Source organism: Haliotis rufescens, unplaced genomic scaffold (assembly GCF_023055435.1).
Source record: "Haliotis rufescens isolate VD_foot unplaced genomic scaffold, xgHalRufe1.0.p SCAF_1, whole genome shotgun sequence".
NCBI lineage: Eukaryota > Metazoa > Mollusca > Gastropoda > Lepetellida > Haliotidae > Haliotis > Haliotis rufescens.
Genome location: NW_025963779.1, coordinates 51,727,868 through 51,746,195, shown reverse-complemented (window position 1 = coordinate 51,746,195; position 18,328 = coordinate 51,727,868). Strand labels below are relative to the sequence as shown.

Below are 18,328 nucleotides of genomic sequence, written 5' to 3'. Positions count from 1 at the left end.
TAGTCATCACTTTCACGGGACACGCGGCTGGTGTTGTATTTCTGCCAGGTGCCTAGTGTGAAAGACATGCCTCGTGGCGAACCTAGCAACGTAGAGCAATTACGCGGATACCATACACAATTTCACACTATGAAATTGATTAAACGCATACACTTCTTCTAAAATGTCAAAGTAAATGTTAGAGTTTTTCCTGTGTCGCCATACCCTGATGGCGTTGAACGATGTAGGATGTGTACTAAACGACTTTTATAAAGTGGTGTGAACTGAGTTAAAAAGTTTTGATTTCCTAATGCGTCAAGCCACGGGCATCCGCGTGGCATGTGCAAAAGAGTTGTTATATGGCAGCAATTACTGGTACATTTACCACGGATATAAACAATTTCAACTTAAACTTGCTTACGTGTAATTCACATAGCAGGAGTTTGTAAGCATACGTGATTTCAATAAACAAAAAGTTTTAATCGCATGAGGCAACATGCGAATTACAGAATTATAGACATGAAAGAAGACAAAACAAATGGACCATTTGATATTCTAGGGTACAAGGTTGGGTTGGGAAAACTAATTTGCCCCAAGGTTTCACACAAAAAATATTTGTTTGCTGAATGGCCAGAAAATCACAAAATAATTCAGAGACAAAATATGCATGACAGAAAAAAATATTCTCTCTCTACTACTACCCTTTAGCCAAATCTAACAAAAATGCACACTCACACTCTAGAATATGATATGATCTGCCCTCTGCCCACAAGTGTAGAAAGATCGACTAATAAAGGTCATGCGCAATTAATAAGCTGGGCCCGTCTCGTATCACAAGTTGAGGACGCGCAGAGATAGTCGGGAACCAGCTTAGTGTTATTTGGCGATTCTCTGTAATATGGTGACAATTTCTTCGTCGATAAGGACACTACTATTTGACGTCATTCATTGATTAAAAAAATCCTAACACGTCCGCTTTTGGAGATACACCTACGGTGATTTCAATACAGAGTTGTCGAACGTAGACTCGACAGCTGAATACTTGAACCACTTCAGTGAGACACAATAAAATCATGTTATTTTGTAATGTTTTGGTTCTGAAGTACGCACCTCTTTTGTGACGTCATAAAGGTCTATAGAAGTCTATGCATTGTGACGCGGCAGAAATGACGTCACGGTACGTGTTGATGTTACTGAATTTTACAATACCCATTCTCCTACCCAGAGCTCCTTGCGGTCAACCTAGTGTGGAGTCATCACTGCACCATCTACAATAGTCGCTCTAAGTATTTGTTTGTCAGGTTTTCCGACTGAAATACATTTACGCACTAACTGTTAATAATGTAGGAACCAAAACATATTATTTAGCAATGGTAAAGAAGAAAGACCACTATTCGAAATTGCCAAACGAGCAGGTTTACGAAAGAAGTGCTTCTGAATAAATGTACGTTTAAGGAAATGCGGTCTAACGTAGATTTGATACCGCTGATGGACCAATCAGAAAGCTTGGTTCTAAAATGCCATGGTAGAATTAACAAAAGGTTGACCATATGTAGGGGTGAGGCGTATCTCTTTATTTTCTTCCCCAAACTTAAACAAGACTAGTATATAGAAAATATACTACTTGAGACTAGGAAATTTTACGGATTATCTGTGATTCGTGAATGAATGCTGTGAGTCCCTTGCCCAAACTTTGAGGCTTATGGCATTCATTCACTCGAGACAGAACATCCGTTATTCACCATCTTGTTGTTTTGTCTCTTTGTATCACCAAATGGGTACAGAGATCGGTGGTTATTATCTGACACGTAAATGAATTGTGGGTATTTCCGCGTTTACTGGCATTTGATTAGCCGTTGTAGAACTTACTTCCTCTGATTGGTTGAATAGCGATTTCGAAACTATTGTTACGTGAAAATGGTCCGTGGGTTTTGACGTTTAGCCACTGACAAAGTCGACACCATACAAAAGCATTGGTATATTTCAATGATTTCGTGTTTCTATTTGCAAACTCGATTAAATTTCATCTTTGGTTAAAATGACAATCTAAATACTTCCATTTCACGTGGAGTTTCGAAACAGCACACCAAAGCTTTGGCTCCTGTCAAAGGTCGAACATAATGTACAAGCAGTTTTTTGTTTGTTTGGGTTTTTTAGTGTGTTTTTTACGATAACCCGGTTGAGATTACTATGAGTTATGAGCAATAAAATACTGAGTCATAAATGCCACATGTATCGTCTCGTACTGACACGTATGTCTCAGAGGGTTGCCAATGCCTTTACGGGTAGTTTTACTGGATCAGTGGAAATCCGGGAGTACATTGCTGAACACCCACACTATGTTCACTCTTAAAAGTAATAAACTGGTTCATAGTAGGTGACTGTCACACCTGAAATACGGGGAACACCATTCAGTTGGGGGTTCGGGATAGAATATGATCCCATCATACTCCTGTACGTACTACTCCATGCTTGACATGAGATTTATGAGCCGATCGAAATGAGGTGCGGGGTATATTGTAGTCTGTGACAAGGATATGTGTCATCATAACCGACTACGTGGATTCTTGCAAATAATATGAAGGCAACAGTATCCATTTTAAAATTGTTTATGTTTGAATACCATTTAAAAATAGGCTCTTCGCAATCTGGTTACCAAAAAACCGATCATACTGTTTTCGTATTCTAATTCCCCATTCAAGTTACAGGTTTTAATGTGCCCCGTGAAGAGGTGCCAGGAACGTTATCTAAATTAAACCAAGTAAGAATTAAATATAAACCTGACCATCCGATCTAATTTCTTTTAAAATAATGAGGTATAAGAGAGTGACCTTCAGGGTCAAACATCGTTTTTGTTTGTTTTGTAAATAGTATTTTTGTACAAATGCATATTGATATGTGTGGCATAAATTGTTCTTCAGTCAAATTATGAAAGGATTAAATTTGAAACATATTTCATATTGATGATAATATTGGTCGGTGTTGTTAACCAGGCGCGTATATTATAACAGGAAGACCTGTTCGACCAATCAGGTCCTCCTCTGCTGATAACGTGTTAATGGGGATTTTATATCAGAAGAAACGTGGGAAGAGGAACCGATATACACCTGAGTTTCCTGGAGAGGTGCAACAATGACCGCAGAAATAATTACACAGATGTACGCAATGAGGTGTCATCTCGTGGGGTTTCAAAAAACAGGAAGTACCTTTTCCCTTATTTCCTGTATTTATGGAATATATTCTATTTTTTAGTCAATTCTATCCATTTTGTCGAAAGCTGATTGACACTATGAACACACAGTTGGTGTTGTGAATACGATTAAGTTAATTGAGATAAAGATTATGTTATTTAAATATTTTATAATGTCCTGTCCACGAAACTGCGTATGAATAAAAACACTATTCATCTGTCAAGGATATATTTCTAGTTACGGTCACATTCTGAATTTTATACACCGTTTATAACGATATATACGTTATGGTTGTCTTTTCGTGTTTGAAGGGTTTCCCCAACATGACGCAAGCGGTTCCTCTTTATCATCAGAAGCCGCGTGTCATTCTCAAAGATGAATGACAAACGCGCTGACGTGGCAGGATCGAGTTGGGTTTCTATCTCGAGTGAGCCATATGTGCCGTCTATAAAACCTCAAGAGTCACTAATAACTCGTGTAGTTAGTGGTCCGATCTAAACGAATGATGATTATAATGGTATTTGATAAATCCGCCGTCTTTCAAACATGATTATTGTTATGCTTGTTGACTTTGTTTACACACAGCTATCCGCCTACGTCACGAGAAACAACCCCACGTGTTTTGCAAATACCACGCAGTGACGTCACTTATCTAAAAATAGCAGGGATCACATCGAGACAGTCGGCACACAACAGCAGTCAGTGCGAGAGTGTGGCGGTGAGTTGGGAAGCCAGAAGTTTCTGTCTTGAGCGGTATATAGACCCAGGTAAATCAACCCACACGGTTTTGAGTGTCCTGGTGTGTTACCAAGGCAGAAATGAGCGACGATACAACCACTGAGGCACCAACTCCTGCCGAGGAGACGAAGGTAATTGTGAATATCGAGTCAGTGGGTCCGTCTTCCGACCACGAGGAAAACATGGGACGCGAAACGAACGACTCAGAAGTGATAGTTCGTGTGCCGACTCCAACCCTTCGAGTTGAACGTATCGAACAGTTGAAAGAGGAAGACGGTGGCAGTAGCAGCAGTTTTACCTACACAAGCGAGGAGGACGGAGGGAGTCACGGGTCCGATGAGTGCGACCAACCCAAGTTTGAGGCTCCGGACGATGAACTGAAGGAAAAAATAATTAAACAGGTGGAATTCTATTTCTGTGATGTCAACATATTGAAAGACGCTTTTCTACTGAAACATGTTCGAAGGAACAAACTGGGGTATGTAAGCTTAAAGCTCATTACATCATTCAAGAAGTTAAAGTCCCTGACGAAAGATTATCGTGTTGTTGCGTACAGTTTGAGGCATTCTGATAAATTAGAAGTTAACGAGGAAGGAACGAAGGTTCGTCGTGTGGAGCCCCTCCCGGAATATGACGAAACCACTCCTTCGAGGACAGTCGTGGCTGTCAACTTGCCCACAGAAAACCCCACGATAGAGACAGTTGCTGAGATTTTTTCCAAATGTGGAGAGGTAGTGTTGATTCGTGTACTTCGTCCAGGGAAGACCATTCCCCCAGATGTGAAAAAACATTCAGCCAAACATCCCGAAATTGGAACAACAGTCTGTGCGGTGGTTGAGTTCGAGAGACACGAGCATGCCAAAAAGGCCTGTGTGGAAATGAACGACACTAGTGACTGGAGAAAGGGCATGCGGATTGTAATGTTGGCACCCCCAAAGAGAACAAATAAGAAGAAAAATGATGATAAAAATGATAAGGATGAAATTTCACCAGATGAAGGAAAGGATGAGAAAAAGAAGCGCAGGAGGGGTGGGAAGAAAAAGAAGACCAGGCTGGAAGAAATTGCTGGCGAAAATGAATCCTCATGTCACAGTAGTGGCTCCGAAGGGGAGGGGCCCTGCAAACCTCAGAGGCTCAGTCCAAAGATTAAAGACCTTGACCCTAACCACCTCAGTCCAAATCACTCTCCACGAACCTCTCCCCGTACCACACCTAAAACTAGTCCCTTGTCTAGTCCACGATGTCAACGAAGAGGCCGAGGAAGTCACGGCAAATCTCCATTGGCTGAGCTAAGTCCAGGAGACAACCGATTGAGTCCTAGAAGTAGTCCAGAAATGTCTCGCAAAAGGTTTGAAAACTCCTCAGGAGGCGAAAGTACCCCGACTAGCCCATGGGTTCAACGGAGATTGAAAGCAGCACAAGAGCTCCAGGATCGCAGTCCAGTTGGAAGTCCTCGACTAGGCCGCAGGAACCCAGATGGTACCTTTGCCATGGGAATCACCCCCAAAATGCTGGACATGGAAGGGGTATATCGTCACCCCAAGGGACCAGATGGCTCACATGGGTTCTATGGTGGAATTGGTCGAGGAAAGCCAAGAAGTAACACAGTGTCCTGAGATAGAACTGATCATGGATAATGCTGAACTGTCTGTTCTTTTGCATCTGTCAAACTACATTAAATGTGTATTGGTGAATTGAACATTTGAAGATTGTACTTTATTTATATAAATTTGTTAAATGTTAATAAGTGCATCTCAAGACTGTATTGATGACAAGTCTGTGACTTAATATACTTCTGTAAGAATAGTATATTTAAGTGTTTAGATAGATATTTCCTTCAGAATTGATCTTTGTAACTTATATTTCTGACTGGTTCATGAAATCGTTGAGTAATCAAACTGGTATATTTATAAAATATTTTCACGAGTATTGCTCGAAATTGTCTAAGTGCTTAGTGTTTATTTTTTATTTTTTTTTATGATAAATCAATTCTGTTTTGTATGAGTATTATTTGTGCAATGCAAAGAGGTGTACAACTTTGCATCAATCTTCCATGCAGTGCTCAAATGTTCAAAAAATAGATTGTGTTCATTTCAGATGTTTCGTCAATGGAGATTACCAATGGCATTTATGAATAGACCCGCCCATTAGAAGCAAGGCATTTTTTTTTTTACTGAATGTTTTAGTATACTTTTAGTGTACTTTTGATATACGAACAGCATCATTTTAGCGATGTTAATGATTGAGCAGTGGGCAAACATCTTTCATCCATACATTTGTAAATATTCATGTGTTCATAGATGTTTTGGAATACCATCGCTGCCGAAGCAGCACAGGTATCATTTGGAGGAGGATTGTTCCAGTGAAACTGGTCCAGATTGGAGGAACATTCCACTGATTTCTTTTGTCTTTTTTCGAATATTTATATGCAAAAATGTCATCTTAAGTTATTTTAGTGTTTTGTATATCGTTAAGATTGTTACGTTTATTAAAATGCCAGTGGTTGATATTTTGTCAGTAATGTCCTTTTTTGTTATTTTTCAAGTGCCTGTAAAACTAAGAATTTTACCAGTTATTACAACACGTTGTGCATTTCAGTGGTGTTAATATATATTGGGAGGCAGTGGGTCAGCCTAGTGGTTAAAGCGTTCGCTCGTCATGCCAAAAACCCCGGTTTGATTCCCGACATGGGTACAATGTGTACATTTCTGGTGTCCCCCGCCGTGATATTGCTGGAATATTGCTAAAAGCGGCGTAAAACCATACTCACTCAATCACTCACTGGTGTTTAACACATTCTCACTCTGAAAAACCGGGTTCTATTCCCGACATGGGTACAATGTGTGAAGCCCATTTCTGGTGTCCCCTGCCGTGATATTGCTGGAATATTGCTAAAAGCGGCGTAAAACCATACTCACTCACTAGTGTTTAACACATTCTCACTCTGAAAAACCGGGTTCTATTCCCGACATGGGTACAATGTGTGAAGCCCATTTCTGATGTTCCACGCAGTGATGTTCCCCGCAGTGATGTTCATAGAACAGGACTGAAATGCGGCATTAAAACAACCAACTCAAACGATCGAGATAGTTGGTGTTAAGGGGGGTGAGATAATTTTAGTTATTGTGTGAACCACGTTTGTTTTGAGAGATAGGGACTGATACTGCCATTAGCATTAGTCAATAGATATAGTCTTGTTAGTTGAAATAGTTTAAGCACTTGTAGTTGTTTTCCAAAACCTCATTACAGTAAACTACGGTTATAACTGACTAAAAGGGACCATAAATTTTAGTATATCATAACCATAGTTCGTTATGAATATATATATATATATACAGCAGATGGCTTGGACCAAAATAACAGTTCATTATATGTGTCAGGTTAGAAATGGTCCAGACTTTGTTTGTAGCTGTGTAGCTGGAATATTGCTGACTGCTGGGTTAAAAAACAAACACACACCTGACAATGGGAAATGTTCCCGTGCTATCAACCACTGGTCAATCAAGTGATTGGGTTGTCGGACTTAGCGACTTGGTTGATTGCGTGTCATTTGTACACCAACATCATGGGTCGTTGCTCATATCAACATAATTAAGCAGGCACCCTTGTGAGGTGACTTCATGTCTGCCTGTCCTAAACATGTAACATTTATGATCTCTCTTAACTCATTGATCAATAACATCCTGTATATCCAGATAAAAATGTACACTTAAACAGCAAATGACTATCAAAATCAAGCAAAAGTTAGTTAATTAAGCTTATCGAGCAATTTGAAATGGACATCTCAGTCAAACAAGTTGACATTATTAGAAATGCTTTTTCTGCAATTTTGAAAGTTGTTCATTTTTGTAAGTGGGGTCTGAAATATTTCTTTAAGGGTGAACTATTTGGTGTGGGTATTGTAAAGTATTGTCTTTGTGGACAATTATTTCTGTCTATGATGTGTCCATGTGTCAAATGGAAGACATTCACTTTTCGTATTCACACAATGCTAGTGCATCTCCAAACCTGGGATGCCAGTTTGTTTGAGCCTGTGAATTTGGGGTTTGGCTAGTATAGTATTAGGTAGAGTAGAATTTCAGGATTGCTGGGGGATGTCCTTATATGTTATTATCATTCACCTTAGTTGATGTTTCAGGTTAAGCTTCATCCCTGCAACAAGTGTGGTGATTGTTGGTCACAGTGGTTCCTTAGTGGACACGTGACTGATGTTGTCTTTCATACTACCCCGTGGATATGTGCTCACCATACTCACATCCTCTTGGGAGGGAGGGAAGGAGGGGTACCTGTGTGCTTTGTCATGAATCCTGTTGTGATTCTAGGTCAGAATAGGTTCCCAGTAGGGCTGGGACTGGTAACTCGGGTACTTGGGTCGGGTGGGTCCTGAGTAGGACCCGGGTACCCGCATTACTACCAGGACCTGTGGATAGTCACATGATATATTGTTTAATGACAAAAACTCCTATAGCTCATTGGTTACACTACAAGTTGCTAATGTTCACATTTCTTTCTGACAATGCACACATTCCTTTTGATTTGTATATGTTTGAGTAAAGATAAAGCTTCAGTCAATTTTAGTGTATATGCATGATCTGATCGTTTGATACATGTATCTAAATATTTTTGGCAACGGCTGCCGTAATAGAATCTCCTTTCAGACATTTTATTCCCAACTCTTGAGAACTGCAGTGGGTACCCGGGTCGGGTAATAGTGGGTCAGGTACCTGGGTAGTAAATTTGGACTCTCCCAAGCCCTAGTCCCCAGTACCAAATGCTTATCACGTGAGCCCTCCAAAGTAGATTGTGTGGGTATGATGTGTTTCATGTCATGATTGTGTCATTACTCCCTCATCCCCATGAAGATCCGGGGTAGAATTCGTCTTCAGCAAACCATGCTTGCCATAAAAGGTGACTATTGTCCTCACAAGAGGTGACTAATAGGACCAGGTGGTCAGACAAACTGATGCTTTTGATGCATGTCTTGCATCCCAGTTGCGTGGATCGATGCTCACGATGTCAATCACTGGATTGTCTGGTCCAGACTTGATTTTTTACAGACTGCCATCATATAGCTGAAATATTCCTGAGTGCGGTGTTAAACAATAAACAAACAAACATTAATCCCACATCATTCATTGCTCATGCTATCAACCCCTGGTTTGCTTTGACCAATATGATTATTTACAGGCTGCTGTGATATAAATTGCTGAGTACCACTAAACGTCTTTCTTAACTGACTCATCCTAAGTATTAGCTGTGTTGTGCAAGCACAACTATTTAAAGGAAGTGGCACCATGTGTTAGTTAATCCATTGAAAGAGTCAAAGGTCATGAGTGTGAATTTATCATGCTGACCTTCCATAATATATCAAGAAGTTAATTAATATGTTGCTTCACTCCTCAAAAATGCATAGCGGATGAAGCATATTGCTTGTCGTTATACCTGATGGTGTGGTTTGTTGTCCGTGCTTTCAGTTTGTCTGGTCCAGACTTGGTTCATTACAGAGAGGACTCAATTGATTATAGATCGCCTACATCTTTGCATCAGTAATTGTATGTCATGAGGGCGTTTTTTTTATTAAGGAGTTAAAACAAGCACTGGTCGGCTTGGAGTTGGTATACTGTGGGGTATTCATGTTAAACTGCGGCATGGCATGGCATGGTAAAGTGCACATGCACATGCACAATCTTGAACACATTAAACCCCATTTCACCTCACCTTTGTTAAAGTAAGTCTTATAATGTTAGCTAACCGCCCTTGCATCCTGCAGGTTGCATGAAAATAACCTGATGCTCAGCGAGGAGATGAATGGAGAAGCAAACCTTGGGGAAACTGGACTTCTGTGTGGTTCTGTCTGACTTTGACCACCTCACATCAACTTAGGCATATAAGGTGGTCATGGTCATTTTCTCAAAAAGTGTTTTTATTTTTTTTAAACCTTCTTTGACATGGTTTGACATTGGTTTGACATGGACATGATCTGTCTAAGGTCAAGGTCAGTATTCAGGCTGAATACAACATGGTAATACCTATTGTCAGGTCAGAGGTATGGTTACCACTACAGTTATAAGACTTACTGCTAATATGCATTTTTAGCTCACCTGACTAAAACGTTAAATAGAGATAATGTCGTAGCATGCTTGTGGACAGTAGTGCGTCATGAACATCTCAGAAACAACTGTACCAATAAAGCTGAAACTTCACATGCCTCCACCAATGGTGACACATCAATTTGTTCAAGAGGTTTGAATCCATTTTTCAATATGGCTGCCTACTAGTTGGTATTGGGTCTAAACATTTATCTTTTTGCGATATTTAATATTTTGACTACACTGAAAACTGAAACTACTTATGGCAATTGCTCTGAATGAAATTTGGTACGGATGTAGTTAGTGGTGGGGTTCAACACCCAAATTCTATTTTTCGAGATATTTTAAATTTTGGCCTTTGCGCTTTGACCATGCTACTAAATTTTCAAAATGTATTTCCTTACACTATAAGATCATCTTATAAAACAACTAGACCAATAAATTAGAATATTTCAAACGTTTCCAATTAATTTTCAATTCGACTGCTCCAGTGTAGTGAGAAGTTGGTCACATATGTGGTTTAATATTGACCTTGTTTTGACTATTAACTTAAAATCACTCAAAGCAATTTTGACTCTGTAAACGTCGCCCTGAAATTGACAGACAGGGGGAGACTAACTTTGGCATGTATGTTTCTTGGTTTTAATGTTAGTTTTTAGTCCTAAATATTTATGAAGAAAACGTTTGAACATCTATGCTAACCACAATTGTGTCTGTCTGTTTTTGGCATTATAAACTGCTGACACCATATCCAGGTGAGCTACAATGCCCTGGTACTCCTTTAGAAAACTCCAGCCTCTGATGTTGTTAGCACATCTGTATAAAGTCAAGGTCACCATTAAGGGGATGCTGAAAAAGAGTTATCAATCTTTCTTTACTAATATCTTATATCATAAACATCAAATGTGGACTTTCTGTCAGAGATCAACTTTTGGCAATTACCTAGAAGTGATTTACATACATATATTATAGGGTTTAATTCAGTTCTTTACCGGAAGGGAACTACAACAGTCATTACTGTTTCCATTAAATGAAAATATTACTTAAAGAACTCGCCCGGAACGACACCCAATTACTAAATATATTTTAATGTTAATTCATATTTAGGGGATTTGTTGTTTTCCTTTAAGAATGATTCCTAGTGTCAAATGAAACTAGCATGGTGGAAACAGGAGACGGATGCGACACTCAAATTGAAAATTGTATGAGGTGGGTGAAAGTATCATCACTTTTATTGTGTTCACGAAAAAATCAATTAGGGCACCTCAAGCGGAGCTGTATGTTTTTCATGTGAGACGTAGGCGTCATTTGCAAATTGATCATTATATAATTGCGAAAACCTATTAGACAAATCAGGGAATGACTTCATATGATGGACCTAATTGTTGATAGTCATTCTGTATGGGAAGATACCTTTCTCCAGCAGCGCTGTCTAGGGGAGTCATCTACGGGCTCGTCATATTTTTATTGTTCCGTCGCTGTAGTTTATGAGAAACCAAACGAGTTCATACGCACACACTGTGAGCATTTGCGTCAAACATTTGTTCTTATTGATGTACGCCAAATGTGTCAACACACATATATCTGTTATTTCCTTTGTTAAAGGATGGAATTTGCGATTGTGGGGGTGATAACAGTTTACCTATGATCGCCCCGAGGGTGTAATTCGTCTTCTGTGCAGAGACAGGAGGAAGGGTTTACACATTATTAATGTTTTCCTTCCAAACTATGAAATAAATGTTTGATTGCTGGCGTTTTATTTTCATTCCCTTTGCGCTCACGGTCGCAAAGAAGACATACGCCCTGCTCGTGTAAATAACATGTTGACCAACGTGTGTGTCTTCAGACAGACTCCGACAAGACTGGACTGCTGACGAAGTGTCTCAGCCTATCCTCGGGCTGTTGCGTCCACGTTTGGTGATGTGCACGGCTAACGTCATTGGTACACATTGACACTGCCGTCTTTATATCTTAATCAGTGTCATTTTGGGAAGACCTCGGTGATCTCTGAGTTGTTTCTTAGACTGTCTATTGCAATAATGTAAAATTAAACCAGTGATAAGATATAGAGTCCGTGCGTTAACTAACCAACAACACAAACACGCATTTTAATGTTATGTAAGTATCTTGGATTTGGTTTTTAAGGTGTTTATGTCTTGTGCAATATATACTAGTGATGGAAAGTTACATAAACGTAGGATGATAATAAACGTTCAAGCTACACCACGGCTAGACAGCCCGATGACGGTGTTAGTACATCGGTGAATGATAAATCTCCCAGCTGATAAATACATGACGCTTCTATTTAATTTACATATAATCGTAGCAATTCAGGTTGTTTACTTATCGGTGATCAACAAATATTCTTAAATTTGCCAAAAAATGTTTGCTTGGAAATGACGTGAGCCTGAACAATGGGCACGTTATATCTGCAACAACCACAGGCATATAAGCAGTCTTGTTGCCCACTCACAGCATGTGATGATTGCGTAAATAAGGTACCGATCATTAGATGTTTTCATTGGGGGGGGGGGGGGGGGGGGGGGGGGGGATCTTGCTTTTCATTTCATCAGTTTAGCAACGTATTACAGCTTCGCGGCAGTCCCATCGATTAATTGACCCCTCGAGAAAACACTGGTCATGCAGTCTCACGACTTCGGGGTATTAAGGATGCTAGCACACTGAGATACCATGCTGCAGTTCAACATGAATACCCTACTCAGCCACTACTCCGAGCCGACCAGTCCTTGTTTAAGCCGGGTAGCCTGGTGGATAAAGCGTTCGCTCGTCACGCCGAAGACTCGGGTTCGATTCCCGACATGGGTACAATGTGTGAAGTCCATTTCTGGTGTCCCCTGTCGTGATATTGCTGGAATATTGCTAATAGCGGCGTAAAATCACTCAATAGTTTTAGCCCCTTAGTGCCGGGCGCCAGACAGAGTAACAACAACTACCATCTTTTAACGCATTTGATATGACCCGCCCGGGGATCGAACCTGGCGGACGCTCTACCACGAGACCACGGAGGCGGTCCTATTATGGATGACCAATAGTAGCCCTGTCCTGCATGTGGAATACTAAGGACAAACCGATACTCATTTCATGATGATATAATATGTTGAATGCATACTATAATAGTGGTTCCAGGTTAGAATAGCCGAGAGTGATCGGGTGGTCAGGCTCGATCACTCTCTAACTTGTCTGATTTTCTGAACCTATTTTGTGGCACTTTATATCATAGGGAGATTTCGACGCGGATACAAAGCATCAGTACTAATCTGTGTATTCAGATCAAACCGTGTATAAGCAACAAAACGCTAAATTATTTCAACATCAAATCAAGTAAATTCAGTCACAGGTTAAAGCATCTGTACGCCACGAGTAAAAGGATGACGAAATCTCGCACCCCGCCTCTCTCCACTCCGCCGCCATCCTTATCGTCCCCACTGCGAGTTTATTGCCAACGCTGGTGTGTGCTGTTCAAATATATCTAGCAAGGTCTGTTTAAATATCTAAGATTTAGGTGTGACCTCTGGACTACTGTGGGCATCTTTTGTTGCCATGAACAGCTAACAAATCACCAAGCAGTTTGTCACTGTTGAACTGGCTTCGTGCGTGATACATTATGACGTAGCCTGTACATGTTACAAATAAGAAAGCAGTGTAGTAATATGTTATGCGCGCACCACCATCATCAGTATCATCATCAACATCATCATTAACATCATCACCATCATCATCATCATCATCATCAATGCGACTATGCTTGTCGTAAGAGGCGACTAACGGGATATGTCATCGTATCCCAATTGCTTGGATCGATGCTGATGATGTCAATCACAAGATTGTCTGGTCCAGACTAGATTATTTACAGACCGGCATATAGCTAGTATATTACTGAGTGCGGCGATGCCCAACAAACAAATAAATCATCAGCGTCATCAGTTCAAACTGATACAATCACCACCACCGTCGCACCATTTCCACATCATCATGATCATAACCATGCACAAGACAAACAAAAACCGCCATCCCAAACATCACTATTCTACCAGAATGGCTGACCATGACACTTCGACATCATAATTTTTTCAGAAATCACCCTCCGTCCTGCCGCCTCTCACTCCCCTCCATGGCTGATTGTATTTAGTTTCTTCATGCCGTATTAAATGATTGCCTAACCAACAAACCACTGTGGCTCATTTTCGGATACTTTTTAACGTTTATGGAAAACAATTGTCAATGGCTAGTTATGTTTACAATATGGTTGCAGTTTATGCAACAATCCGATCGCAACGATACAAATTAAGTAATACAGAAACACACATACCCCCAACCCCTTCTCGCTTTCACAAGTGAGCTGAGCTGAGTGAGCTGAGTGTTCGTCTCGCGTGTTATACATTTAAGGGTGTATGTTTGCATTGTGAACCAAGCCACACACCTATTGCTTACGTTTCTTAACAGCAAAACACACGTAAGTATACACTATACTAAAAATAGCCCCAGCTTGAACTATCATTACAGTGCATTCTTATACATAGTATCTTGTGTCTATATGACGGCAACGCACGCAGACGTCCCTGAGACCGCTAAACACTTCCGCACCGCGTGTAACGCTATGGACCCCGTTGGGAGTAGATCCAGCGATGTCATCATCGTACCGTGCTTACCTACCTACATTCAGTTGTTGTCAGAGTGATTTTTTTAAACTGTGTTGACGACTTTGAAAAGTCACACTGCCAAGTCACACCGAAAAACACAAAAAGACATTAAAACGTTGATCACTTGTATCATATCGTGAGAAAAGGTTTACTGTTGATTCTATATTTGGGGAAATCCCTTTTACATAAGCCATGTCGTTGGCGTAGAGTGCAGATGTGGGCGGAAAGCGGAGTACGACACACGAGCCTTTACTCGTGGGAGTTTCAATAGTGTTGTATAAGGCTGCTGTAAAAACACTGTGCTGGCTGATAACGATATTCTGGTTAGAAAAAAAAAATCACAAAAAATCGTGTCATCCCACAAAGCCCGACACTTCAGCTGTGAAGCAGAAGCGACACCCACGGGTTGCGAGGCTGGTGTCCACAGCCGGGTTTCCAACACAGGAATAGGAAGTTCAGATTACAATAAGGAATTGATTTTCCCTTTGTATTATGATAAACCACCCTCTTATATGTGATTAAAAGGGACTATATATAAACCCTTTCCATAATCATAAGAAATTTGTGCTAAAGGCGCAGTCCATTGTACGATTCCGACTACATTATAAGCATGTGTCTATGAATCGCTATCAAAGAGCTAGTGATGACACCAGGGATCGCGAGTGAGTGAGTGAGTGAGTGAGTATGGTTTTACGCCGCTTTTAGCAATATTCCAGCAATATCACGGCGGGGGACACCAGAAATGGGCTTCACACATTGTACCCATGTCGGGATTCGAACCCGGGTCTTCGGCGTGACGAGCGAACGCTTTAACCACTAGGCTACCCGACCGCCCCCAGGGATCGCGAAAATCCGAAGTTGTGATTATAAACCTAAAAACATGTGCCCCCTTATATATCAATAGTTTAACGCCCTTTCTATATATAGAGAGAGGATAGTACGTGATTGTCGTGTGTTTATTAAAGGTAGAGTGGTTGTCTTGTGGTGTTTATAGTATAGAGAGAGTGGTTGACTTGTAGTGTTTAGTATAGAGAGAGTGGTTGTCATGTAATGTTTAGTATAGAGAGAGTGGTTGTCATGAAGTGTTTAGTATAGAGAGAGTGGTTGTTATGTAGTGTTTAGTATAGAGAGAGTGGTTGTCATGTAGTGTTTAGTATAGAGATAGTGGTTGTTATGTAGTGTTTAGTATAGAGAAAGTGGCTGTCATGTAGTGTTTAGTATAGAGATAGTGGTTGTCTTGTAGTGTTTAGTATAGAGGGAGTGGTTGTTATGAAGTGTTTAGTATAGAGAGAGTCGTTGTTATGTAGTGTTTAGTATAGAGATAGTGGTTGTCTTGTAGTGTTTAGTATAGAGGGAGTGGTTGTTATGAAGTGTTTAGTATAGAGAGAGTGGTTGTTATGAAGTGTTTAGTATAGAGATAGTGGTTGTCTTGTGGTGTTCTGCATAGAGAGAGTGGTTGTCTTGTAGTGTTTTGTATAGAGAGTGGTTGTCTTGTAGTGTTTAGTATAGAGAGAGTGGTTGTCTTGTGTTTATAGTATAGATAGAGTGGTTGTCATGAAGTATTTAGTATAGAGAGAGTTGTTGTTATGAAGTGTTTAGTATAGAGATAGTGGTTGTCTTGTAGTGCTTAGAATAGAGAGAGTGATTGTTATGTAGTGTTTAGTATAGAGAGAGTGGTTGTCTTGTGGTGTTTATAGTATAGAGATAGTGGTTGTCTTGTAGTGTTTAGTATAGAGATAGTGGTTGTTATGTAACGTTTAGTATGGAGATAGTGGTTGTCATGTAGTGTTAAGTATAGAGAGAGTGGTTGTCTTGTGGTGTTTATAGTATAGAGAGAGTGGTTGTCATGTAGTGTTAAGTATATAGAGAGTGGTTGTCTTGTGGTGTTTATAGTATGGAGAGAGTGGTCGTCTTGTAGTGTTTAGTATGGGGAGAGCGGTTGTTATGTAGTGTTTAGTATGGAGATAGTGGTTGTTATGTTGTGTTTAGTATAGAGAGAGTGGTTGTCTTGTAGTGTTTTGTATAGATAGAGTGGTTGTCTTGTAGTGTTTAGTATAGAGAGAGTGGTTGTCTTGTAGTGTTTAGTATAGTGATAGTGGTTGTTATGTAGTCTTTAGTATGGAGAGAGTGGTTGTCATTTAATGTTTAGTATGGAGATAGCGGTTGTCATGTAGTGTTCAGTATAGAGAGAGTGGTTGATATAGTGTCGAATATATTTATTTTATGAAATAAACACAATGTAGAAACGTATTCAAAAGCAAGTCCAGCCAGCTCTAGCTGGCTCTATTCCACATGAATCAGCATCGGGAAAATTATTTTTGTATTTTTAGAATCAAGAAGGGCATGGTGTAATATAAGATTTCATAGACTAAATGTTAGCACTCACTGCCACGGATAATAAACCATCATTGCGTGCACACATTCTGCAACGTTCATAATAAGAAACTTGTAATCACGAGATTACAATGACATTGATGTTGACATAATTATAAAGATATAACATAGTTACGTCTATATGAGCAGATGTTGGCGAATACAATTTCCACGTGGACCTTGAAAACTGACACAATATAAACATCCTTCTGAGACAAGACAGCTGACATTTATTAGTTCACGTGTCAAAGGTCATGTCACTTTCATGGCTACCTCTCTTACGGATCACCATGTTTGTGTTTTATCTGCGTCTTTCAATACACGTAATAAACATCTTTGAAGTGTTTGTTGTAAACAGCGGTCTCAGCTCAAATAGTACTGGCAAGACACTGTTGAAATCAACAACGGTGTTCGGTTCTTGTACACGACCATGCTTTTCAGACAGAGAATCCACGTGGCGGGCGATATTTTTTATTTATACCCAAAGGCAAAGTAGATGGATCATGTTCAAGGGCGGATCCAGCTTTTTTAAAAGGGAGGGGTCCAAAAACTCAAACTCCTCTCTCAGTCAAATTTACTGCCTACAAAATACTCCGCAATGATGTTCTAATTTTAATTTTGTATTTTTTAAGAAACCATATGACTCTAAACTCTTTGGGAATTTGAAGTGCAGTCAAAATGGATCAAAATGGAACTTTTCGCGTGTGCCTTTTTCAGCCAAACACACATCAAACGATATCAATCTATGTCTGTCTTGACATGTGTTTTGTTAAAGATTGATCAAACTGTTAAACCATGCATTTTCCATATCATCATAAATATAATCAATTTTCCGTTATCAGTTCGTTCATACAGACAGATCACAGACACGTTTGCCTTTTAATATATATTTGCATTAATTGCTAATATTCCACAAATGAAAAGTGCATTGTTTGCATAAATGACAATTCATGCTTCTTGCCTAGGGACATAAGGAAGAAACATCGTCTGAATTTGTTCAAGCATGAGACGCCCAAGGCCTCATTCATCATAAAATACTCCCTTCTGTGTCGTCCGCGTTTAAGGTTATTCCCGAGTACATTTTTTGCGTGTCATTTTGGTATGAAGTGTAACTTTGTGTTGCAACCTAAATAAATTCTTTTTATAAATTTATCTTAAACCGTTTATGAATAACCATAGAGGTTGTAAATTTTAAAAAAATAATTGTTCCCAGAGCAACATGACATTTCATCATCGGAGCGCCACGGAGTGCACTAGAAAACGGATGTTAAGTGATATCGACATATAGGTCATCTGT

At 39.9% G+C, this 18,328-nt stretch overlaps 1 protein-coding gene across 1 annotated transcript; it reads left to right on the top strand.

Annotated features, from left to right (window-relative positions):
• The first annotated feature begins 3,070 nt into the window (after positions 1–3,070).
• LOC124131344 (la-related protein 6-like) lies at positions 3,071–6,429 on the top strand. Its single transcript, XM_046494563.2, has one exon. The coding sequence runs from the start codon at positions 3,989–3,991 to the stop codon at positions 5,522–5,524; it is 1,536 nt and encodes a 511-aa protein (XP_046350519.2). The 5' UTR covers positions 3,071–3,988; the 3' UTR covers positions 5,525–6,429.
• Positions 6,430–18,328: the final 11,899 nt, after the last annotated feature.